The sequence below is a fragment of the Eucalyptus grandis genome, chromosome 9 (genome assembly GCF_016545825.1).
Source record: "Eucalyptus grandis isolate ANBG69807.140 chromosome 9, ASM1654582v1, whole genome shotgun sequence".
NCBI lineage: Eukaryota > Viridiplantae > Streptophyta > Magnoliopsida > Myrtales > Myrtaceae > Eucalyptus > Eucalyptus grandis.
Genome location: NC_052620.1, coordinates 4,355,149 through 4,380,010, shown reverse-complemented (window position 1 = coordinate 4,380,010; position 24,862 = coordinate 4,355,149). Strand labels below are relative to the sequence as shown.

Genomic DNA, 24,862 nt, shown 5'->3' with positions numbered 1-24,862 from the left:
GAAAAATATTTTATTAAAAATGATCGCTTATATCACTTGAAATAATGAGTCAAAATTGAAAAATGTTTTATTTATAGATAACAATTTTATCTAAATATTTTCAGTAAATATTTTCGTGAATACATAAAATATTATTTATTTATTTATTTTTATGAGCGATACGAGTGATTGTTTTTTAGAGAAATATATTACAAATCGTTCATTTTCTTATTATAAACAAATGAAGTTTTAAAACTTTCCAATCTTTAACTTTTTTTCTCCATTTTCCTTTTTTTTTTGTCCTACCTTGTCAATTTATAAGTCTCCTCCTCCATCTTCTGTTGACCCAAATTGTATCACTTTTGGCACCTAATTTTTTAATCGATATAGGTCACAAACTTCGATATCATTTATATAGTTTTTAATTAAATTTATACGCGGGTGATAATCATATTTGCGATCCATGATCAGAGGATTGATTGGAAGGAATGGGTGATAGAAAGAACAACCCATAAGAAAATTATAAATTACAAGATCGATTATTTTATACGGCATCTCTCCCATGCATCTTTAAAGAAAAATGTCAAGTCAACCTTTTCTATTATTCAAATCAGATCAAATTAACTAACGTCATTGATCATACTAATTAGACACGTTTTCAGACTTGATTGCACAAATTTAAAATTTCAAGTTGCAATTTCTCGATAAATCTTTACCCCTTATTCGATCGACTCCGTGCTTAATAGCAAATAATACACCATGCTCCTGAGGAACGTGTCATGTACTTGTTGCACGGGATATTTTCTAGTCACGAGCGACCGACCGGGGGGCACTGACGTGGCATTCACATGCCACGTCATCAATGCCCATCATAAGGGGGCAAGGAGACAGGACCAACCCAACTTAGAAACCACCCGACAGGACCCGAACCCGACCCGTTTCACAGCTCCTCAATCCAACCAAAAAAAAAAGAAGGAAAAAAAGCAAAAAAGTTCATCTCTTTCCTCTCCCTCCCTTCTTCGCTCCGAATTGAAGCTGGTAAAAAAAAACCCTAAATCACTGTCACCTCTCCCGTCTTCAATCGAAGCTCAAGCTCCTGCTCTCTCGCGATGGTGCTCTCGAATTGATGGGCGGAACGCGCGGCCCGCCCTCTCCCGACTGCGCCCGCGTCGCCTCGGAAGGCGTCACTGCTCCGGTCGAGGCGACTTCCCCACCCGCCGCCGGCGAGACGGCCGCCGACCTTCCCCCCGCCGCGGCGGTGAGCTCGGTCCGTTGATTCCGCGCGATTCCGCGCTTGCTTTTCGGGTAATCCCGCTCCCCGGTAATGATTGCTTTTCCATGGGTTTTGCGCTCGCGCGCGCGCGCGAGGCAAAATTTGCTGTGTTGAGTTTGTAATCCGCGGCGGGGGCGGCAGGGGCGGCGGGTTTTAGTTCGGAAGTGGGTGGAGGTGGGAAGTCAGTGGGAATGTAAATTTCGCTGCTTTGCTTCTGTTGATGAATCGAACTGTCTTTTTTATGTCTATTTTGGTGGTTATGTGGGTATGCGATTGATTTGTTTGGTTTCCAGTCGGGTGACTGCAAACTGATGGTGGAAATTTTGCGGACCCAGGTTTTGATGTTGTGTTATGAGCAAGGAGGTAGGTGAAAGTCGGTAACTTGGAGATACTTCGGACCTCTATTTGGCTAGTCGGAGGGTTTGCTGGTATAGGTCGACTGGGCAGTTTAAGTGATGCGGCCGAAGTATGGCGCTTTATATGTCTATCTCCATTCTGACGTGTGCTGACTGGGAATAGCGTGTTTTGGCGATATGGGGTGTTGATGTGCTTTATTATGGAAAGTGCACGGGGTGCTCCTGCAATTTGCCCTAGTCATCAGTTTAGTGGCTGGTTAGGTTGATACTTAGAATGGCGGTACGTCTGAATTTGTTATACTGTAAAGTTTTATCTTTTATATGATGTAGAGGGAGTGATCTGTAGCCCCAGCATGTGGCCTTTTCACATCCATTTTGGCAAGTTGTTGCCTTCTCTCACTACTGAATGAGTGAGCTCCTCTGTCATAGTTCTCTTCTCATGACACCTTGGATCCATGCATACATTGAACTTGGCATCAGCTATTTATTTCTGTGCATGGTAATCAACCTACCTATTTTCTTTTTCAGATTGAGGGAATAGATTCATGTGCATCCTAGCACATGTCTTGATGGCTTGTTTCTTGAGAAATTAGGTTGTAGTGAGGATTTTCAGTGGGTCTAAAAGCCTCGAAAGGAAAGAAATTCTTATGTGAGGTGAGGAATGTAAATTGAAGAGCTTGATTGAAAAGATGAATTTCTGAAGATGCTAAGCTTGAAAAGAATCATTTGTTGGGCAGGCTAAATATGATGATTGGAAGACAATGATGAGTGATAAGGGCATCAAACGAGGGTGGTTAAGTTAGAATAACGTATAACAAGATGACAAAGTTATTTGCAGAGAAGACATGTAATGAGTGGAGAGCATGTTTTTGGTGGTTGAAGGCAAAAAGAATGTGAAGATTATAATGAAGGGACAAGTGTGGACCATATGTTGCTCCCTATTTTATAAGAGATTGCCTCATTGTGGGGCTGCATTTTCTCAGAGCTCTATCTGTGTATTTTGGATTGAGGAATAGGACCTGATTGATTAAACAGATAGTTCAGTAATGAACAATCGCCCCTCAAAACTATTTAGTATCTCTGGAACTCAAATAATGCAATAGATGATTGTGAGGTAGATAGGCCAAAATGATAAGTAATGCACCCAACTGTAATGTTGTTCATCGCCAGACGCTGTTCGCCTCAAAATATTTGGTAGGCAACTCAAATTACTCTTGAAGGGATATAAAAGGCACTATCTCTCCCAACATGTACTTCTTTTGGATTGTCATATTCACTTTGCCATCTCTTTTATTGTATCTTACCATTTTTCCCTGGTTAAATGGGATGATGGCGATAATATTTCTTTTCTTGTTGTCATGGTGGTGGCTGTTGTTGTTGGTTTTCTTTTCCTCTCTGTGATTTTCACACAAGATGAAATTGTGCTCCACTCTAAAATGTCAAGGACACAAATTAAGATGAGTTTAACATCAAGTTTGTTGTTGGTTTCAGATTACAGTGTGTTGATTAAGAGAATTTACAATGAGTGGAAAGCGAAGAAGACACAATTCTAAGTGGGATTTGAAAGAAGAGCCTCCGGTTTCCCCGAAAAAGATGGATTATAGGGCTTGGTCTGGGAGAGCTGATATGCCAACTTATGATAGTAGAATACAGCCAAGGCGAGGGTCTGCAGATGCCAGTCATATCAATGGTCAGAGATGGTCTAGTGTGGAGGACAAGAATGTGCCGAAGAGACATGATTTGGAATCTTCGTCACGGGAGTTCATGCTTGCAAATAGAAGCTTACCCAGAGATGGCATTGGTAGCGCAGATGGTGGTAGAAAGTTGGATCCTGTGCCGTGGGATCGAGATGGAAGTTATAGCACGAGGATGTCTCCTGGTCTGGATGAATGGAGGAAGAGGAATCGCAGTCGCTCCCCCAGAAATAAGTCAGATAGATCACCCGGGTAAGATTCTATACTTGGAACCCTAGCTCGTGAACTTTCTTCAAAACAATGGCTGGTTCGGTTTTTATTTTTTCAAAATAATTGCTACAAGCCAATAAATCTCATATTGATTTACACCAATGTTGCTATTCTTTTTTTTCGGTTTGCTTCTACCAGGATTAGTCCTGTGAAATCAGGTGATGGCAGAAATATGACATTTTTTCTCAACTTTGAATGGTCTTGCTTTACCTTTTCATCTATTACAGGAGTAGGAGTAGAAATTGGAGGATTAGCATGAGTAGGAGCAGAAGCCCAGTCCATGGATCTAGAAAGGACTCTGGTATATATGACAAGACCAGGAGCCGAACTGGTGTTTCATCGCAGCTATGCAAGGAATTTGCTGTTGGTAGGTGCAGGAGAGGCACTGATTGTCGGTTTTTACATCAGGGTGATCAGCAGTACAATGATAATTGGGAAAGTAGGCACAAGAAAATTGGCAGCACCAGGGAATATTCAGAGAGAAACAGATCTTCTGAGATATGTAACAATTTTCAGAGAGGAACTTGTCGGTGGGGGGCTTCATGCAGGTACATTCATTCTGATGTTCCTGGTAAGGTGTATCCCAAGGAAGCGGCTGCAACAGGAGAAAATGACCAGAGAAAGAGAGACTTGTCCCTTGAACTAGTTGGTGAGGGTGAATCTCACAGGAGAACGGTGCCATCTGATCCAAGGATCACAGACTGGTCCCTCAACAATAGATGGGAGCATAAGTCTGGTGAAGAGAGGAAATTATGGGATGACCAAACTAAACATAATCTGCTTAGTATTGACCAGAAGCAGTTGCCTCCATTGGAATCATCTGTTAAATTGGGCATGCGTGAACCAAGAGCTAGTGAAATATTCATAGGTAACACTAACATGTCTCCTGACTGGAATTATCAGGCTCAGTCTTCAAATCAGGTGACAGATGATAGGAGTAAAGAGACTTATGCTGCACCATCTCTAATTCATAATGAACCTCTAGTCGCAAGTCGTCAGCTAGATCAAAGTTTGAATGCTTCGGTGCAAATGTACCAGTTGTCCGCTACACAACGACCAGGAACTGATGAATCTTGTCTTCGTATTGACAACTTCAGGGAAAATGGATTGTTATACAATAATAACGACAATATCAATAAAACTGTGGGTTTACTTACTGATTCATATATTCATCCTGACACAGTGCAGAAGCAGACTATTGGCCAGAATAACCATAAACCATGTGCAATGGTACCTCAAATGTCAAGTGTTGGGCAGAATCAGTTGGGGTTTCCAAGTGACCCCAGGAAGGCCGCAAATATCATAAGTTCTCTAATGAAGCCTCTCTCTGAGGAGGGGAAACCAGCGAATCACCCTCCTGTTACTGATGCAAATACATTGCAAGTAACCTCTGCTAATCCTCCAGTTACAGCCATGGTGAGTGGAGAGCATCTTAGACAACTTAACGACCTTTCTGCTTCTTTGGCTCAGATTTTTGAAGCTGGGAAACAGCTTCCACAAATTTTTACTGCTTTCAACACCCATCAGGGAGTGGATATGACTTCTGTGCAGAGTTTGGCAAGTCTAGGTGATCAAGCTACGCCTTTTCTTTCTAGTTTATCCGTTGGATCTCAGAAACACTATGATCCGATATCTGATAGCATTGAGCCAAAGAAACCTGACAGCAACGAGAAGCAAGTCCATCTGTCCGATGTTGTTGCAGATGACAGTACAAAAGTAACTTCTAGTAGCTTACCTCCACCATCTGTTGCTGTTGTGCCCAATGGTACTGTCCTACACAATGCCAGCAGTTCAGGAGGATTTCATGAAAGTCATCAGACAAGTCTGCTGGAGCCTGCTGAGAGCTCGAAGGTGAAGGATAGCTCTAAGCTGAGGGAGGATGGAGAAAAAGAAAAGGTGAGTGATGAAAGCAAGAAAGGAAAGGGCAAGGACCCACATGAGGATGAGCATTTGGAAAACAGGGAAGGGGGTACTAAGGATGGTGAGAATAAAAAGAGTAAAGAACCAAAAGGTCTACGTGCTTTTAAATTTGCTTTAGTGGAACATGTGAAGGAGCTTCTGAAGCCAACTTGGAAGGATGGCCAAATTGGCAAAGAAGCTTACAAAACTATTGTCAAGAAAGCGGTTGACAAGGTCACCAGTACCATGCAAGGGGCAAGTATTCCCCAATCTCAGGAAAAAATCGATCATTACCTGTCTTTTGCTCAACCAAAGCTTACCAAACTTGTACAGGTCAGCTCTTTCTTTTTATTTATTTATTTAAATTCATCTCTTGTAAACTTCTTCGGTTCAGTTGTATATGTATGTGTAGTCTGTCATTTGTTGATTTATGTCTGAATTCTTTTAAAATATACTATTATTTAAACTCTATCAACACTTCTTTCATTTTATTTGATTTTCTTATGTGGAATGTCAGATTCAAATGTTACTTTATCAGTATGGAATGTGTGAATGGTACCTGTATGCTCTCATGGATCAAATTTTCTTCTCTTATTACCTGGTATTTGGAGGAGTTAAACAGTAGCTATTTGTTTTAGCTCAGCTTCTTTCAGCTTGTTTGTTGTGATTTTTCACTTTTACAGTTATCTTGTGTGAATTAAGCATTCTAGTAATTGCGATGACTCCTATCTTTTACGTCTGGTCCTAGATCTCTTGTCAGTAGCCTTGTGTTTCTTCAAATGTAATGACAATATTACTGTGGTGTTTCTTAGTTCTTTTGTCTTAGGATGTAAAAACATGTGGACACAAACAGACAACCTGTTCATACGCTGATGATCACTTTTAGCACTATGCACAACTAAAGAGAGTTAGTTGCTAGATTGGGCATGTCCTGGCATGTCATGACTGGTTGTCATTGTTAGCCTTTGGCATTACTTTGGCTTAGCTCTGTTTATTCATTGAACAAGTTAACCTGGTGTTGGTAGTCTATTATGGTCATGATGCTGGAGTTTGATGAAGTACCATCTAGAGCTACCTCGAATTTTACCAGGGGAAGACTGATCTCACCTATGCCACATTGTGGAAACTTCTTTTTATGTTCCTTGTATCATTTACTAGTAACAGTGCCAGCTATGGAGAAGTGTCAATCTGTCGTTTTGAGAGTTGACATTCTTAATTAATTGAATAAGCTGAACAAGAATGCAAAGTGAGGCTCGAGGTATTCCTTATTGCCACAGAAGGAGGATTAGGAAATTACCAACTCACCTTTTATAAGGAAAATGCGATGTCTACTTTGCTGTACTGATTGGCACAATTTGGGAAGATATTATTGAACTGGGAATTTTTCTTTCGCTTACATCTTCTCATTGTATGTTCCGGTGCAGGCATATGTGGAAAAGGAAAAGGAAAAGGAAAAGGAAAAGGAAAAGGCTCGGAAGGCGCCATGAGTGGAGGACATGGAACAAACTTGTGCATCGTTTCTCTTGTTCTGTGCAATGCAACAAAATTATTTTATCGTTGCTTCTCCAGTCTTTTCGTCATGTAGTTTTTAAAGATTACCCGATTCTCTCTCTCTCATACTAATTCGCCTTTTTGCGGGTTTTCATGATGTGACTGTAGGTTCTCGCTTAACTTCGATTCGCCATCTTGCCCCCCCCCTTTTTTTTTTTTTTATTATTGTTCTTTAGTTTAAACAGGTCTGTTGTTAATTATTCAAGAGCCATTGCAATATACTACATTTTTACATTCGATGAATAATGATATATCAGGCGATGTACATGAAAGGATTTGAGAAGATAGAGGCGGGGGTCTCGTTTGTCTGCTGTGCTTTTCATCTCAAGTAACTTCCATATATATTATATGTATGTATATATATTATATATATGTATGTATGTATATGTATGTATATTTGCGTTCTGTGTTCATGTCTGATATTCAATCAGGAGTTTTTTGGTACAGCAATTGGGTGGTTTTTTTGTTCTGCAAAGGAATGGTGAAAACAGGTCAATTGAGGCTACAGTAGATTTGTGTTGTCCAGCTGGGATTGAAGTGTTGACCGCAGTACAGACAGGAGTTTGACTTGAGCTTTTGACAAACGATCATTTTGTTTGTCCTCTGTGCGGTCTTGGACTATGATGCAATGTGTCGGCATATTTTTTAATAAATTAAAATACAAAAATATAATAAATGAAAGTTCACATGAACTTTATGGCTTGATTTGTTTCATGCAAAATGAATGTCTTGAATTTTTTTTTGGTGAAAACAATTGGTTATATTAGTAAAAATAATTAGTCAACAATAATTATTCTCATTATTAATAAAAATTATCTATTGATATTTTCGTAGATGATGAAAATGTTTTTGATCTGTCCAATTTTTATGAGACAAAATAATTCGTTTTTGGGAAAATATTTTTTATGTTATTTATTTTTCACTAAATAAACGGAGCTTAATTGTAAGTTTGAATTACACGAAATCAATGGGTTTTTAGATTTTAAAATATTGAAGACAGACCATCATTAGACACATACCTTCACTAAAAAGTAAAAGTGAAATTTGGTGTTCCATTCCTATACTCAATCAAGCAGGCCGGCTCTACTCACACTCCCCTCCCACTGAAATATGGGACACCTGCCTTTTGGTGGCAACCATGCCACTTGTGTAACGACAAGTGTCTCATCCCGACCCAACCTATGGATTATAATGAAAACCCTTTCTACAATATTTATAAATTACATCGTGTTTTCTAACATTGAGAAATTATCTTACGTCTCTCATTCTTGGTTATTACTCAAATTGGGTATAATCGGCTATCGTCATCAAATTAGTTGGAACCATTCATCAATGCTCACCAATGATAATATTATAGGTACTAGTGTAAACAGGTCACGAGCCACCATGGAAAGAATAGGAAAACGTGACGCGTTGGCCTTCCACTACTCTGCTGGGGCCAAGATTTGCCGTGCCTCAGTCGATCCGCCTAGACCAAGATTTTCGTAATGTCAGGCAAGTAGAGCTCCAAGCCCGTTGATCTTAGATCTAGAACTTCGTTGGTAGAGACACGTGAGTGCTTTCGAAGATTGCACTGGAAGATGAACCAGATTGGATTGTCAAATGAGACACGACCCCATCGGATTGGTCCAAAAAGGAGGGACCTAAGATCCATAGAGGAAGCTGGATCGAAAAGCTCAACAACAAAAGGGTACCTAATCCAAGAATTTAGCCGGTCTAATCTTTATGCGGGTCTTACGGTAATCCCATCCAACCTGAATTGAGCTCGCATGAAACAGTCGAGAGATGGAGGGAGGAGAAGGTGTGATGATCACCTTAATTACTCAATTGCCTATTTAATTTTATGCCGTCCGTTTTGATCACCTTAATCACTTAACTACTTTTCATTTCAACTAAAGGTGAACATGATTCCATAGTAGAATTAGAAACTTGAGAACCGGTCCAATCGTAGGTTATAGGATATGTATGGTAAGTTCTAGATTCCATGTGAAATTAGGAATTTGGAACCTCGAACAAGGCCTTATGTTTTCCTTATTTTATATCTTTGCATGATATATTTCATGAAATTCAATAATGAGTGTGTACTCCAAAACTACTAACTTGAATTTCTATTTTCGACGATATTCACAACTAAGACTTCTACTTTGTTAATATTTTATAATATTTGTATATTTAAATATGAATTGTGATTAGTGAATTGTAGTAAATAGTGGTTATTAGAGTTGAAAATTCACTACAATTATTGAAATTTTCAATGTCACCCCTTTTTTAAATAATAAAAGATGTGCATATATCTCTCAGTTGCATAATTTTCATGCCAAATGTTTTTTGGATTGTGAATTTGAGAAATCATTTCAATGCAAATGTTTTTCAACATAATAATTCGTCACCCCTCGATGTTAATTCTCAAAACAATTTATCTCAGTTATTTGTGAGAATAAATATGGCACCTAATAGGTAGAAAGTGAGTGGGGGCACCCTAGGGTTGAGCACTGCTAATCTCATTTAAACTCTGGAATCGAGTCGTACAACCCTATCCAATCGATTTCAGTGCGATTCTAGTTTCTAAAGTTTTGGAGCTGGCTATTATCAGTTTAGTTTTCAATTATGGGTGTGGAATCAAGTCGAATTGAGGAATCAGATCAAACTTGGAATCGAATTGGATCAACAAGGTTGGTTCCGTGGTCTATAGGGCAGGTCGGGTTATTAACATTAAGAACTGGGATAAGTATTACATAAATTTTAAAACTTATCAAATTGTTTCAATCGAGTCTTAAAGTTAACATAATTGACTTTTTTAACAGAAAATGCTAACATGGCATTTAAAAAAATTTTCATGTGGTTTTTTTTTTAAAAATTTTTATTTAAATTAGATTTAAAAATTAAAAAAAGAAAAGTGAAAATTTATTTAAAAAGAAAAAATTCAAAAAAAAAAAAAAAAAATGGCAACCTCAGGAGGGGCCGACAACCGTTGCCGGAGGGGCGGCCCTAGGCGAGGGTGGCCGCCCTCGCCCGGCTAGGTGAGGCCTCGCTGGCCCCAGGCGAGGACCGGTGATCCTTGCCAAGCTTGGGCGAGGGTGCCCAGATCTGGGCACATCGGCCCTCGCGGGGGTCGGGGGCCGTCACTCGGCTTGGGCGAGTTGTCGCCCACCCTAGGCAACGCCCATTGGCCTCGAGAGAGGGCCGGCAACGACTCGCCCAAGTGGAGCTGCTTTATCTTCTTCTTTTAAAAAAAATAAATTTTAAAAATAAATTTCTTTTCTTTTTAGTTTTTAAATCTATTTTTTTAAAGACGAATTAAAAATAATTAAAAAGCCATCTAAAAAAAGAAAAATTATTTAAAAAGCATCATAAAAGTCGGTTAACTTTAGGATTCGATTAAAACAAATTGACAAGTTTTAAGATTTGATTGCATTTTTTGCAAATTTTAAGACTCAATTGTATTTTTGTGACAAGTTTTAGGAATTTTACAACATTTATCCCTTAGGAACTTATCTAAACTAAGTAGGTTATAGATTTCAAGTATGAAAATCTACCTACCTAAAAATTGCTCAACCTAGGCACCCCTCCTACTAAATTGTTACTTGCATTATATATGTACATATATATATTTATCATTTTTCTTATCCACGAGTATAAATTATTCACATCACTTACACACAAATTTAACTAAATATAAATATGAATAATGTCAATATGGAGTTGTCACTCGCCAATGATTGAAGGCTCTCTCTAGTCTAACCTCTTTTTTTTTTTTTTTTTGAACAAACTAGTCTAACCTCTTCGCTCTTTACAATTAATTATGTTCTACAGTAACTTTTTTTATACGATTGCATTTCTCCCTCCAACAAACATATTTTGATCTTGCCATTCTCTTTATAAATTGTCACTTATAAAATAATATGTTTGTCATACAGAGAAATTTTGATCTTGCCATTCTCTTTTTTATACAATTTTGGAACCAACGACGTGATGAAGTTTACATACTAATAAGCCGACAATCATGAGATTTGCATGAGAATTTCATCACATAATTATGTAAAAAATTTAACAAATATGAAGCGACGTGAAATCTAAAATTGAGATTAAGTAAATTTAGCAAAATGGAAAAACAACAATTTTTTTTTTTAATTCAACGTACACCTTTTTTTTTTTTTTTTTTTAATTTTCGTCACGAGCCGAGAAAATCAATGATCCCCAAGACGACGTCGCAGATGCGCTTGAGCCCGTCCTCCCGCCCCGCGAGCTCCGGCGGGTAGGCCGTTCCCGCCGGCGACCTCCGGAACGCGTCGCGGCACGCACTCGGGTAGTCCTCCGCCGCCATCGCGTGCACGTAGGCGTAGTCGTAGGCCTCCGCCGCCACGTCAAGCGCCGACGCCCGGAGCGCGTCGCCGGCGAGGCCGTACTTGTCGGCACAGTCCAGGAGGAGCCGGGACAGGGCGGGGTCGCCGGCGGCGCCGCCGGAGGAGGAGCCGAGGGCGAGGGAGGAGAGGAAGGAGGAGGCGGAGGTGGCGTTGGCGAGGGCGGCGGCGAGGGCAATGGAGGCGAGGCCCTTGGGGTCGGCGCGGGAGCTGGAGGGGTCGGACTTGAGGGTGGAGAGGCAGAGGCCGTAGTACTTGGTGGCCCTGCACACCTTCGGGATCAGCGCGGCGTGGGGCTTCGCCGGAGGGGCGACGGCGGCGGCGGCGACGGCGAGGATGAGGAGGAAGGAGGAGGAGGCGGAGATTTGCAGACCCATCTTCTAGAGAGAGAGAGAGAGAGAGAGAGAGGGGGAGGGAGAGTGCACGTAGGCTTTGACTTGGGTTTGACATGCATTCTATAGTCGAGTGACAAACTTGGAAATTACACTTTGGGAAGTGTACTTTTTCGAATTTCCAATTTTGGTCCCTGTGCTTCTTCGGTTCTTCCATGATCTTAGCCATTAGTTTAATCATGTGCCGGTCTCGGGTAAAGTAACTCGTCGCGTATGCTGTCTTCTAGTATCTCGAGCATTGCTGTTTTTAGTAATCAGCGAACCTACTTTGATTAGGTGTATTCGATAATCGACGAAAATTCTCACTAATCTTATGAATTAAGTGACATGTGAACTGAAATCTGAGGTGAGTTACTTGAATATACAATCATTTGCACTCGGTTGCATGGACAATCCAACTTGTGCCGAGGTTTAGCACCACCCTTTTCTTCAAAATGAAGTGGCATTCAGATATCGAACATAATCTTGAGTGACAAGAAAATGCATAGCTATGAATGTGCATTTTGGTGCCATGTTCAGTGTTCAATGGAAGGACTGGTCGTGGCAAGCTGGGGGCAGCGAGCAGACCATGCTGGTTTGGCTCTTGGGTTGATGCCAGGAATCTGTTCACGGGTCACAATTGAAAGAACGGCTCTCACACCTCTCGGTGCAATTTGTGTCGTTTCTGAATTTTCTCGTTTCGTAAAATTTAATGGGAAGAAACTCGAAACGAATGGAGACAGAATCTAGAAATACAGAGCAGCTGCTCTGACCTGCTGCTGGTGTTCAAGATCAGAGACAAAGAGCCTCACATAGGTCCAACTAAAGTTAAGCTAGAGATCAGACAAGGACATTTCCATCAAACTTGTTGCCAAGTTGACAGGAAGATAAAGAGTCCACTTGCTGTCATTGTGAGGTGCTCTAGTAGTGTGGAGGAGATTCTGCACTAGGATAACATGGGGACAATTGCCAGAACACAAGTTCGAGTGTGTGAAGTTGATCTCGTGTGAGTTCCTAAAAGTAAATCCCGGTTTCGTTTGAGTCATGTTATCACGTCATCCTGTCAGAAACTTATCACCTCTACACAAGATCGGGCCATGACTGGGACGGCTGGTTGTCCGGTCCGGCTCAAAACCAAGTTCATTATCTAATACAGTTGAAGTTTGCACGTATTGGATTTGTGGTTTCTTTTCGCTCTCGTTCTATTATGAGGCAAAGCAGCTGATAATGCAATATTTCATCTCATCATCTTACAAATAAAGTTGACATTATCACAAGATTTCGAACATGAACATTCATTAATTGCTAACAAACCATTTACAGCAGCAAGAGGGTCATTTATTCATCACTCTTACGCCTCAAGACACAGGCATATAACAACGGCACAGCAATAACTTCAAAAGCTCGGCAAAGTTTGTCTTCCTCCTGAAGCAAGATGGTCTGCAGCGTCAGCAATTCTAGGCACCCATGCGGATTATACAGCGAAGGCTAGTGCCTTGAAGCATGTAGTCGAATGCCTTATTGATCTCCGAGAAAGGAACCTCATGCGTAATGAACTTCTCCACATCAAGTTCCTGCTCATATATGAACACTTACAAGTAGGTAAATTCGGCACAAGTAAGAGAAAAAGAGACCGATTGCATAGAATATATGTGAAGCTTTGTAGGTCAAGAAACGGTCAACTGAAAATAACTGGTAAGGTGAAATTTACGCATAAATGACATTATATGCACTGGTGGAGGCCAAGCGCTATTAGAAATGTGGCCTAAGAGATGGGGATTCATTTTGAAATATAGGAAAGCACAGGCATTTGGAAGAAATATGACGACCCACTGTCATACCTTATTCATGTACTTCTCTACAACAGAGGGAAGGTCAGTCCTTGGCTTGTAGTTGCCAAAGAAAGTGCCCTTGAGAGTTCTCTCGTTCAAGAGATTCATTGGATGGGTCTTGAATACATCATCTTTGCTAGGGACGCCAACAAGAACAGCAACCCCCCATCCCTGCAGATTCGATTTCCAACCCGTTAATGATGAGAGAAACAGATCAACAGAGCATTTCATTAATCCAGCAACTTTCTAGGAGTAAAGTCTGTAAGTACTTACATCATGAACACATTCAAATGCAGAGATCATGGCGTCGATATTTCCAGTGCACTCAAGGCTTCGATCAACACCCCCATCAGTCATTTCAGCGATCACCTGAGTTGAAGTTAACGTATTTCAGTTTGAAAGGACAAGGTATTATACAGTATCAGATCGCAGGAAAGTGTCATCAAGTGAGGATGGTATCAAACCTCTTGAACAGGTTTGTTGTGGTCCTTGGGATTCACAAATTCATTGACTCCAAATTTCTTGGCTGCTCACATAAAAAAGAGAGGGCCTTCAGAGTGCAATTACATAGGCAGACTACAACATGCTCTTTTTTCTAAAGATCAAATCAAGATGCTAATTTTTAGCTGACTCCAATGGGGATGCTTAGATGCATATGAGCTTGTTTATGTATCAAACATGCAATGAGATTTAAATCAATTACCTTCGGCGAATCTGTTTGGATTCCGATCCACTCCAATAATCCTCGAAGCCCCAGCCATTCGAGCCCCTTCGGCTGCCTAATGAACAATTTAAGTCTTCATTTGCAACTGCACTTGAACAAATTCATCCGATTTTTGTGTGAAAGACAGGAAAAGAAATGAAACTCACAGCAAGGCCCACAGTTCCGAGTCCAAAAATGGCTACCGATTGCCCCTTCTTTGGCTTCGCGACATTCAAGGTGGCACCGAGACCTTCCAATAAGGAAAACAGGACATCAGTTAATGCTGACATAAGCCAATGAAAAATCTAGAGTACAACAACATATTTTATGAAGCATATGACTGACCTGTAGAGATACCACAGCTGAGAACACAGACTTTGTCCATTGGGGCTGCAGGGTTGATCTTGGCAACACAACCGACATGAACCACAGTGTACTCACTGAAAGTCGAAGTGCCAACAAAATGGTAAATGGGCTTCCCATTGATGGAGAACCTCGATTCATTATCATTAAGCATAACCCCTCGATCCGTGTTTATCCTGAGCAGGCCACACATATTGCTCTCCTCAGATTTACAATGCTGGCACTCCTTGCATTCTCCGGTGAATACAGGAAGGACATGATCACCGGGTTCAAGTTCTGTGACACCTTCACCAACACTTTCCACAATCCTAAATTGCAAAATGGAAGAAGGGAACATGATTTCACAAGACGGTCGATAAATATTCCCAATATTGGCAATTGACCTAAATGTAAGTTCAGCCAATAAAAGGAGATGAACGCTTTCACGTAAAGGTCCATACCCTGATGCTTCATGACCAAAGATGCGAGGAAACAACGGGGTTTGTCCCTGCAATGTCAAATTTATAAGTCCCATTAATCATCACGATACATAATGATCAGTCGATTTAGCCAACATATATCCAAAACCATATAGAAAATGCAAATGTAGTCACCTTGGCTTCCCAGAAGAAAACATCGGTGTGGCAAAGGAGGTGAAGAGGATCTTGATACGAACCTCCATCGCCTGCGGAGGAGCCACCTCCACCTCTTCTATCACAAGTGGCTTTCCAGCTTCCCACGCCACCGCAGCTGCATCTCATGTACAGAACAATCACACCATGAGAGGCAAGTCGAATCCACACTTAAAAAGTACAGATCTTTAACTATGGAAAAGAGTTTAAAACCAAATTTTATTTGACAATACTCAAGCAAAATTTAAACAGTCAGACAGTCATCGAAATATGAACGCGAAATAGAACAAAAAGGAAACATGCCCCTGTTTTCTAGGAGACAGCATTAGATAGCCACGTGGTCATGATCAAAATATTAGATATGTACTAAAGCAAATTAAGCAAAGGAGCATTTATAGTTCACATTCCCCCACAGCAAGATCACCCATCAGCAAAGCAAGCTACCAAAGAAACGAACGCAAACCCAAGTCAAGAATGGAAGACGATCGCCATGAAACAAACATACCTTTGCAGCGAATGACCTGACCAGCGGTGCTCGCCATCTCGACCTCAGCGATATCCTACCACACGAATTCTGAAACTGCTTGTCTTCTCTGATCTCTGTCTTCTTCAAGAATGGGTTCTTCTGCAGATGTGAGGAAGTGGGTCGGGCTCGGCGGTGGCTTTTATACGAGCGAGACTCGCCGAATCGATGAGAGAAGAAGTTCAAATTGCCCGTGCTGATTCCCGAACTCTAGCTCTTGGAGGGTCGGTAGGAAAAGCGAGAGTGGGAATCCACGTCGCTTCTGCGGTTGCTGGTATGATCTGGCACGACTTTAACGTTCATTGGATGCAGGACCTGGCCCTCCACGCGCCAGGCGAGCACCATTATTACCCTGCAACTTTTCAAGGTCGGCAGGGTGAGGTCGGCAGGGTCAGGTTAAAAATTTATGATCAAATCTAAATCGGCTTGTTTAATATTTTTTTAACCCATTTCCATGGTATATAAATCTTGACTTATGCCGGACCCAACGCATATTGATAAATATCCGGCTCATGTTGTATTTAATTCGATTTAGGCAAATTCATACACAAACTCAGGTGAGAGCGCGAAGTGAGTGATCGCAATTAGGGTGAGAGATAACGAAAAGAGAGGTGGATTGAATACTTGTTTGACACCTTAGGCTTAATTATTTTGAACCAATATATGATCAATTTACTGAATATAAATAACTCATATAGCAACTAAGTCCATTAATTATGGGTTTACGGCCTATTTTAACAGATTTACGCCTTACAAAAGTAACTAGGGTAAGTTTGTTTGGAGAAAAATTTCATGATAAAGAAAAATGTTTTTTGGGAAATCATTTTTTAAGAAAATTATTAGTTTTTCTTTGTTTGGTGATATGTGATCAAAAATGTTTTTGGTGTTTGGATTTCATTTCAAAATGATTTCAATCTACGACTTTATCTAGGGCCATAAAATTTTGAATTTTTGAATTTTTTTTCCTTTCTTCTTTTTTTCTTTTAACTTATATTTCCATTGGCTACTGGGCATTGGTAACCGGCCTTAAGAGTGGGCCAGCAAGGTTAAGCCTCGCCGACCTTGAGCAAAGGCTCAAGTTCACCGGAATTGGCAAGGCTTGAGCTTGTCGGCCTCGCAATAGCTCAAGTTCATTGGGATCTAATGAGCTTGAGCCTCCCCAATCTCGTGCAAGGCTTGAGGTCATTAGAAATGGTGAGGCTCAAGCTCGCCAGCCCACATTTGTGGATAGTTGCCAATCGTTGCTGAGGCCCAACAACTAGCAAAGGAAGATGAAAAAAATAAAAGTAAGAAAAGAACAAAAGAGAAGAAAATAAAATAAAATAATAAAAAATTCGAGAGTAGCAATTGTATGAAAAGTTTTTTTATCTCTTTAAATTTAGGAATTCACTTTCCTAAGTTTACACATGGATGTTTTTGTTGATCGGAAAATGTTTTTAGCTGACTAGTCATTTTCGATGAACTAAGCAAGAGAAAGTCCAAAAAACTAATTCTCGGGGAACACTTTCACTAAAACAAACGCATCTTAAATATCAAAATATTATATTATGATAAAAAATTACTTACAAGGTTGCGATAATTTATGGTGAAAAAGTGTAAGTTCATACATAGTAATTTAGGAGGCGGACACCAAATTTGACGAGTTGTTGTTACCTCTAGTATGGACAAGTAGTATGATTACTTTGATAAATGGTTCTTTTATGTATACATCTTCCATAAATGAGGGTAGTGAACTTGGGGTGTTGGGTCGACCCACTTGTTCTTTTAAAAATAAATATATTAAAAGTTCCAAATCTCGTCGTAAAAATACAATTGAGGAATAATTTTAAAAAGTACAATCAAATCCTATAAATTGTTAACATTTTCTGTTTGTCAAGTTGGATAGAACTACTTGAAGTACTCGATTGCTCTAGTAATTACACTTTCGGAACTCCATTGTGCTTTCATAATGAATGTTAGTTCTTTTGTACTTATTCTTAAAATTAATGAAGGGACTCAAATTGAAGGGAGACAGTCCAGAAAAACAGAGCAGCTGCTCTGCGCTCTGACCCACTACTGGTATCCAAGATCAGAGACGATTCCCATGGGTCCGAACTCAAGCTTCGGCAGAGAGATCAGACAAGCACATTTCGTCGACTTGTTGCCAAGTTGAAAGGAAGAAATTCGAGCCCCCCAACAGTGGAGAAGAAATTCTACCCATTCGAATGTTCTAGGGAGATCTGGGAGGAACACGAATTCGAAGTGTGATGCTGATCCCATTAGTAAATTCTTGTTTTGTTCGAATCATGTCATCGCGTAGCGCTGTTAGAAACCATCACCTCAACAGGCGTCCCGTTCGACGTTTCAAACCGGTTCGGCTCAGAATCGAGCTCATTACTTTCCACTCTGTTGAAGTTTGCACATATCAGTTCATTTCATAATTTTATAGATAAGTAGGATGGAAATTCCTGCTCCAAAAATGAACATACATCGTCCCATCATGCAGACGATATACTGTGACAAACAACCGTATGGATCTCCATATGTTTCTGATGAAATTAATCAGAGCGAGAACACGGAATAATTTATTCACCAGTTACTAATAAAAGCATATACAGCAGCAAAAAGTCATTTATTAAATCACTCTCCTGCTTCACAACACAGGCATATAACAACGACGCAGCAATAACCTCAAATGCAAGAAAAGTTTGCCTGACCATGCTCTATACCCTCAGTGATTCTACTCGCCCATGGCGGATAATGCAGCGTAGGCCGGCGCCTTTGAAGCATGTAGTCGAAGGCCTTGTCGATCTCCGAGAAAGGAACCTCGTGCGTAATGAATTTCTCCAGCTCAAGTTCCTGTTCGTATACGAGCATCACTTCAGTCAAAAACTCCGTACATGATGCAGACGAGTAAGAGAAAAAGAGACCAAATGCGTAAATTGTATGCAAAGCTTTGGAACCGGGTAAGATGGCAATTTATGCATGGATGACAGGGTATGTGCATGTGCCGTGAAGAAGCATCATGAGTTGGGGTTATACCTTATTCATGTACTTCTCTACAACAGAGGGAAGGTCAGTCCTTGGCTTGAAGTTGCCAAAGAAAGTGCCCTTGAGAGTCCTCTCATTCAAGAGATTCACGGGATGGGTCTTGAATGCATCATCTTTGTTAGGGACGCCGACAAGAACAGCAACCCCCCATCCCTGCAGATCAATTCCCAACCCGTTAATGATGAGAGAAACAGATCGACAGAGCATTTCATTGATCTAGCAACTTTGTCTGCAAGCACTTACATCATGAGATCACGGCATTGACATTTCAGATTCCAAGTATGAAATCTACCTACCTAAAAATTGCTCAACCTAGGCACCCCTCCTACTGAATGTTACTTGCATATTATATATATTATCATTTTTCTTATCGGCAACTATAAATTATGCACATCACTTACACACAAATTTAACTAAATATAAATATGAATAATGTCAATATGGAGTTATCACTCCCCGATGACTGAAGGCTCTCTCTAGTCTAACCTCTTCACTCTTTTCAATAAATTATGTTCTACAGTAGCTTTTTTTCTACGATTGCATTTCTCCCTCCAACAAACACATTTTGATCTTGTCATTCTCTTTATAAATTGTCACTTATAAAATAATATGTTGGTCATACAAAGAAATTATGAGCAACCGTCAAACATAATCCAAAGATTCGTAATAGCTAAAGTCAACAATTTTGGAACCAACGAGGTGATGAACTTTGCATACTAATAAGCCAACAATCACGGGATTTGCATAGGAATTTCGCCCCTTAATTATGTGAAAATTTTAATAATTAATGGAGCGACGTGAAATATTTTGATAAAAATAAATCTGAAATTGACATTAACTAGATTAGCAAAATGGAATAAAAAAATAAATTATTTTTCGTCACGAGCCGAGAAATTCAATGATCCCCAGCACGACGTCGCAGATGCGCTTGAGCCCGTCCTCCCGCCGCGCGAGCTCCGGCGGGTAGGCCGTCCCCGCCGGCGACCTCCGGAACGCGTCGCGGCACGCGCTCGGGTAGTCCTCCGCCGCCATCGCGTGCACGTAGGCGTAGTCGTAGGCCTCCGCCGCCACGTCAAGCGCCGACGCCCGGAGCGCGTCGCCGGCGAGGCCGTACTTGTCGGCACAGTCCAGGAGGAGCCGGGACAGCGCTGGGTCGCCGCAGGAGCCGCCGCAGGAGGCGCCGAGAGCGAGGGAGGAGAGGAAGGAGGAGGCGGAGGTGGCGTTGGCGAGGGCGGCGGCGAGGGAGATGGAGGCGAGGCCCCTGGGGTCGGCGCGGGAGCTGGAGGGGTCGGACTTGAGGGTGGAGAGGCAGAGGCCGTAGTACTTGGTGGCCCTGCACACCTTCTGGATCAGCGCGGTGTCGGGCTTCGCTGGAGGGGCGACGGCGGCGGCGGCGGAGGCGGCGGCGGCGACGGCGAGGATGAGGAGGCAGGAGGAGGCGGAAATTTGCAGACCCATCTTCTAGAGAGAGAGAGGTGCACGTTGGCTTTGACTTGGGTTTGACATGCTTGGGTTTGAAATGCATTTTATACTCGAGTGACAAACTTAGGAATTACACTTTGGGAAGTGTACTTTCTCGAATTTTCAGTTTTGGTCCCTGTGCTTCTTCGGTTCCGCCATGATCGTGCGGTCCCTCCATCTGATGTAGGTATGTATTTTATTAGTCTAATCAAGTGCCAGTCTCATGTGAAGAAACCCGTCTCAGCAAACCTACTTTGAATTAGGCATACTCAATGACGGACGAAAGCCTCACTAATCTTGTGAATCAGGTGAGATGCGAGCTGAAACCCGGGGCAAGCTGCTTGAATATAGAATCATTTGCACTCGGTTACATGAACAATCAAACTTGTGCCGAGCTTGAGCACCGCCCTTTTGTTCAAAATGGAAGTGGAATTCGGATATTGAACATAATCTTGAGACAAGAAAATGCATAGCTATGAATGTGCATCTTGGTGCCATGTTCTGTGTTCATTGCAAGGACTTGTCGTGGCGAGCTGGGGGCAGCGACCAGACCATGCTGGTTTGGCTCTTGGATAGATGCCAAGAATCTGTTCACGGGTCACAATTGAAAGAACGGCTCTCACACCGCTCGGTGCAAATTGTGTCGTTTCTGAATTGTCGTACTTCGTAAAGTTCAATGAAGAGAGGCTCAAGTCGAGTGGAGACAGAATCTAGAAAAATAGAGCAGCGGCTCTGACCTACTGTTGGTGTCCAAGATCAGAGACAATGAGCCTCACATAGGTCCAACTCAGGTCCAGCTAGAGATCAGACAGGCACATTTGGTCAACTTGTTGCCAAGTCGAAAGGAAGATAATGAAGTACACTTGCTGTCATTGTGAGGTCCCCTAGTAGTGTGGAGAAGATTCTGCGCTAGGATAACATGGTGACACTTGCGAGAACACGAGTCCACGTGTGTGAAGTTGATCTCATATGAGTTCCTGTAAGTAAATCCCGGTTTCGTTTGAGTCATGTTATCACGTAATCCTGTCAGAAACTTATCACCTCTTAACACAAGATCGGGCCATGACTGGGACGGCTGGTTGTCCGTTCCGGCTCAAAAACCAAGCTCACTATCTAATACAGTTGAAGTTTGCACGTATTGGATTTGTGGTTTCTTTTTCGCTCTCGTTCTATTATGAAGCAAAGCAGCTGATAATGCAAGATTTCATCTCATCATCTTACAAATAAAGTTGACATTATCACGAGAATTCGAGCATGAACATCCATTAATTGCTAACAAACCATTTACAGCAGCAAAGGGGTCATTTATTCATCACTCTTACGCCTCAAGACACGGGCATATAACAACGGCGCAGCAATAACTTCAAAAGCTCGGCAAAGTTTGTCTTCCTCCTGAAGCAAAATGGTCTGCAGTTTTTCAGCGATTCTAGGCACCCATGCGGATAATACAGCGAAGGCTAGCGCCTTGAAGCATGTAGTCGAATGCCTTATTGATCTCCGAGAAAGGAACCTCATGAGTAATGAACTTCTCCACATCAAGTTCCTGCTCATATATGAACACCACTTCGGTCAAAACTTCCTTACAAGTAGATAGATTCGGCACAAGTAAGAGAAAAAGAGAATGATTGCATAGAATATATGTGAAGCTTTGTAGGTCAAGAAGCGCTCAACTGAAATGAACTGGTAAGGTGAAATTTATGCATAAATGACATTATGTGCACCGGTGGAGGCCAAGCGCTACTAGAAATGTGGCCTAACAGATGTGGATTCATTTTGAAATATAGGAAAGCGCAGGCATTGTGCTCGGAAGAAACATGACGACCCAGTGTTATACCTTATTCATGTACTTCTCCACAACAGAGGGAAGGTCAGTCCTTGGCTTGTAGTTGCCAAAGAAAGTGCCCTTGAGAGTTCTCTCGTTCAAGAGATTCATCGGATGGGTCTTGAATGCATCATCTTTGCTAGGGACGCCGACAAGAACAGCAACCCCCCATCCCTGCAGATTCGATTTTCAACCCGTTAATGACGAGAGAAACAGATTGACAGAGCATTTCATTGATCTAGCAGCTTTCTAGGAGTGAAGTCTTTAAAAGTACTTACATCATGAACACATTCAAATGCAGAGATCATGGCGTTGATATTTCCAGTGCACTCAAGGCTTCGATCAACACCCCCGTCAGTCATTTCAGCAATCACCTGAGTCAAAGTTCACAGATTTCAGTTTGAAAGGACAAGGTATTATACAGTATCAGATCACAGGAAAATGTCATCAAGTGAGGATGGTATCAAACCTCTTGAACAGGTTTGTTGTGGTCCTTGGGATTCACAAACTCAGTGACTCCAAATTTCTTGGCTGCTCACAAAAGAAAAAAAAAAGAGGGCCTTCAGAGTGCAATCACATGGGCAGACTACAACATGCTCTTTTTTTCTAAAGACCAAATCAAGATGCTAATTTTTAGCTGACTGTAATGGGGATGCTTAGATGCATATGAGCTCGTTTACGTCTCAAACATGCAATGAGATTTAAATCAATTACCTTCAGCGAATCTGTTTGGATTCAGATCCACTCCAATAATCCTTGAAGCCCCTGCCATTCGAGCCCCTTCAGCTGCCTGATGAACAATTTAAGTCTTCATTTGCAACTGCACTTGAACAAATTCATCCGATTTTGTTGTGAAAGACAGGAAAAGAAATGAAACTCACAGCAAGGCCCACAGCTCCGAGTCCAAAAATGGCTACCGATTGCCCCTTCTTCGGCTTCGCGACATTCAAGGTGGCACCGAGACCTTCCAATAAGGAAAACAGGACATCAGTTAATGCTGACATAAGCCAATGAGAAATCTAGAGTACAACAACATATTTTATGAAGCATATGACTGACCTGTAGAGATACCGCAGCTGAGAACACAGACTTTGTCCATTGGGGCTGCAGGGTTGATCTTGGCGACACAACCGACATGAACCACGGTGTACTCACTGAAAGTCGAAGTGCCAACAAAATGGTAAATGGGCTTCCCATTGATGGAGAACCTCGACGCATTATCATTAAGCATAACCCCTCGATCCGTGTTTATCCTGAGCAGGTCACACATATTGCTCTCCACTGATTTACAATGCCGGCATTCCTTGCATTCTCCGGTGAATACAGGAAGGACATGATCACCGGGTTCAAGTTCTGTGACACCTTCACCGACACTTTCGACAATCCTAAATTGCAAAATGGAAGAAGGGAACATGATTTTACAAGACAGTCGATAAATATTACCAATATTGGCAATTGACCTAAATGTAAGTTCAGCCAATAAAAGGAGATGAACGCTTTCACGTAAAGGTCCATACCCTGATGCTTCATGACCAAAGATGCGAGGAAACAACGGGGTTTGTCCCTGCAATTCAATTTTGTAAGTCCCATTAATCATCACGATACATAATGATCGGTCGATTTAGCCAACATATATCCAAAACCATATAGAAAATGCAAATGTCGTCACCTTGGCTTCCCAGAAGAAAACGTCAGTGTGGCAAAGGGAGGTGAAGAGGATCTTGATACGAACCTCCATCGTCTGCGGAGGAGCCACCTCCACTTCTTCCATTACAAGTGGCTTTCCAGCTTCCCATGCCACCGCCGCTGCATCACATGTTCGACATAATCACACCATGAGGCAAGTCGAATCCACGCTCATAAATACAGATCTTTAGCTACGGAAAAGGATTCAAAGCCCAAATTCTATTTGACAATACTCAGGCAAAATTTAAACAGCCAAACGTCATCAAAATATGAACGCGAAATAGAACAAAAAGGAAACTTGCCCTGCTTTCTAGGAGATGGCATTAGATACCCACGCGGTCATGATCAAAATAATAGTTACGAACTAAAGCAAATTAAGCATAAGAACTTATATAGTTCACATCCCCCACAGTAAGATCAGCACCACCCAGCTAAACGAGCCGCCACAGCATACGTCCTCTAAGAAAACGAAACGATCTAAAAACCCAGGAACGCAAGTCCAAGAACTCGTCACGTAAGAAGACTCGAGAAAGCCAAAAACCGACGCAAACCCAAGTCAAGAATCGAAGACCATCTCTATAAAAGAAAAAGAAAAAAGACATACCCTTGCAGCGAATGACCTGACCAGCGGTGCTCGCCATCTCGACCTCAGCGATATCCTACCACCCGAATTCCGAAACTACTCTGTTTCCACTGATCTCTTCGCCCTCAAGAACCGGTTCTAGTGCGGATGTGAGGAAGTGGGTCGGGCACGGCGGTGGCTTTTATACAAGCGCAGCTCGCCGAGTCGAGGAGAGGAGGAGGAGTTCAAATTGCTTGTTCTTGCTCGGAGAGAAACCAGGGACTGGCGAAAACTTTGGACGGAATTCTGGTCTTCCCACCAACTCTGCTCTTGGAGGGGTAGGGGAACAGCGAGGCTAGGGAAGGAATCCCACGGCGCTTTCCGCGGTTGCCGGTTTGGCTCGGGGACGGCTCCGACGTTCATTGGATGCAGGACGTGGCCCTCCACGCATGAGGCTCTCTTTCGTGTAGGTTGGTCAGTTCCCGATCCAGTTCGATTTTGCCTAGAAATCGAAA

The 24,862-nt window shown here is 41.8% G+C and overlaps 4 protein-coding genes, 1 non-coding gene and 1 pseudogene across 7 annotated transcripts; 1 reads left to right on the top strand and 5 right to left on the bottom strand.

Annotated features, from left to right (window-relative positions):
* Nucleotides 1–971: 971 nt before the first annotated feature.
* Nucleotides 972–7,333, top strand: LOC104418139 (zinc finger CCCH domain-containing protein 38). Of its 3 annotated transcripts, XM_039301778.1 has the most exons (5): nucleotides 972–1,284; nucleotides 1,588–1,888; nucleotides 3,100–3,554; nucleotides 3,800–5,804; nucleotides 6,896–7,333. In XM_039301778.1, exons 3-5 carry the CDS (start codon nucleotides 3,130–3,132, stop codon nucleotides 6,956–6,958), a joined length of 2,493 nt encoding a protein of 830 aa, XP_039157712.1. In that variant the 5' UTR covers nucleotides 972–1,284; nucleotides 1,588–1,888; nucleotides 3,100–3,129; the 3' UTR covers nucleotides 6,959–7,333. The 3 variants fall into 3 exon arrangements, with proteins under 3 accessions (XP_039157712.1, XP_010027683.2, XP_010027685.2); XM_010029381.3 differs by lacking the exon at nucleotides 1,588–1,888; XM_010029383.3 differs by lacking the exon at nucleotides 972–1,284 and having other exon boundaries at nucleotides 1,473–1,888.
* Nucleotides 7,334–11,185: 3,852 nt separating this feature from the next.
* Nucleotides 11,186–11,760, bottom strand: LOC104420163 (cell wall / vacuolar inhibitor of fructosidase 2). The gene has a single exon (XM_010032059.3). The coding sequence runs from the start codon at nucleotides 11,758–11,760 to the stop codon at nucleotides 11,194–11,196; it is 567 nt and encodes a 188-aa protein (XP_010030361.3). The 3' UTR covers nucleotides 11,186–11,193.
* A 1,199-nt stretch (nucleotides 11,761–12,959) lies between these two features.
* LOC104420162 lies at nucleotides 12,960–16,049 on the bottom strand. The gene is made up of 10 exons (XR_005546537.1): nucleotides 15,769–16,049; nucleotides 15,246–15,381; nucleotides 15,093–15,139; nucleotides 14,635–14,960; nucleotides 14,457–14,539; nucleotides 14,290–14,365; nucleotides 14,051–14,112; nucleotides 13,860–13,955; nucleotides 13,596–13,757; nucleotides 12,960–13,328 (listed from the first exon to the last, which is right to left on the bottom strand). It is a non-coding gene; the product is annotated as an alcohol dehydrogenase 1 (transcript).
* Nucleotides 16,050–18,309: 2,260 nt separating this feature from the next.
* Nucleotides 18,310–19,060, bottom strand: LOC108955152 (annotated as a pseudogene).
* A 439-nt stretch (nucleotides 19,061–19,499) lies between these two features.
* Nucleotides 19,500–20,274, bottom strand: LOC108955151 (cell wall / vacuolar inhibitor of fructosidase 2-like). The gene has a single exon (XM_018862320.2). It carries the CDS (start codon nucleotides 20,272–20,274, stop codon nucleotides 19,696–19,698), a length of 579 nt encoding a protein of 192 aa, XP_018717865.2. The 3' UTR covers nucleotides 19,500–19,695.
* A 1,189-nt stretch (nucleotides 20,275–21,463) lies between these two features.
* Nucleotides 21,464–24,862, bottom strand: LOC104418138 (alcohol dehydrogenase 1). The gene is made up of 10 exons (XM_010029380.3): nucleotides 24,390–24,862; nucleotides 23,769–23,905; nucleotides 23,617–23,663; nucleotides 23,159–23,484; nucleotides 22,981–23,063; nucleotides 22,814–22,889; nucleotides 22,569–22,630; nucleotides 22,378–22,473; nucleotides 22,112–22,273; nucleotides 21,464–21,820 (listed from the first exon to the last, which is right to left on the bottom strand). Exons 1-10 carry the CDS (start codon nucleotides 24,424–24,426, stop codon nucleotides 21,704–21,706), a joined length of 1,143 nt encoding a protein of 380 aa, XP_010027682.2. The 5' UTR covers nucleotides 24,427–24,862; the 3' UTR covers nucleotides 21,464–21,703.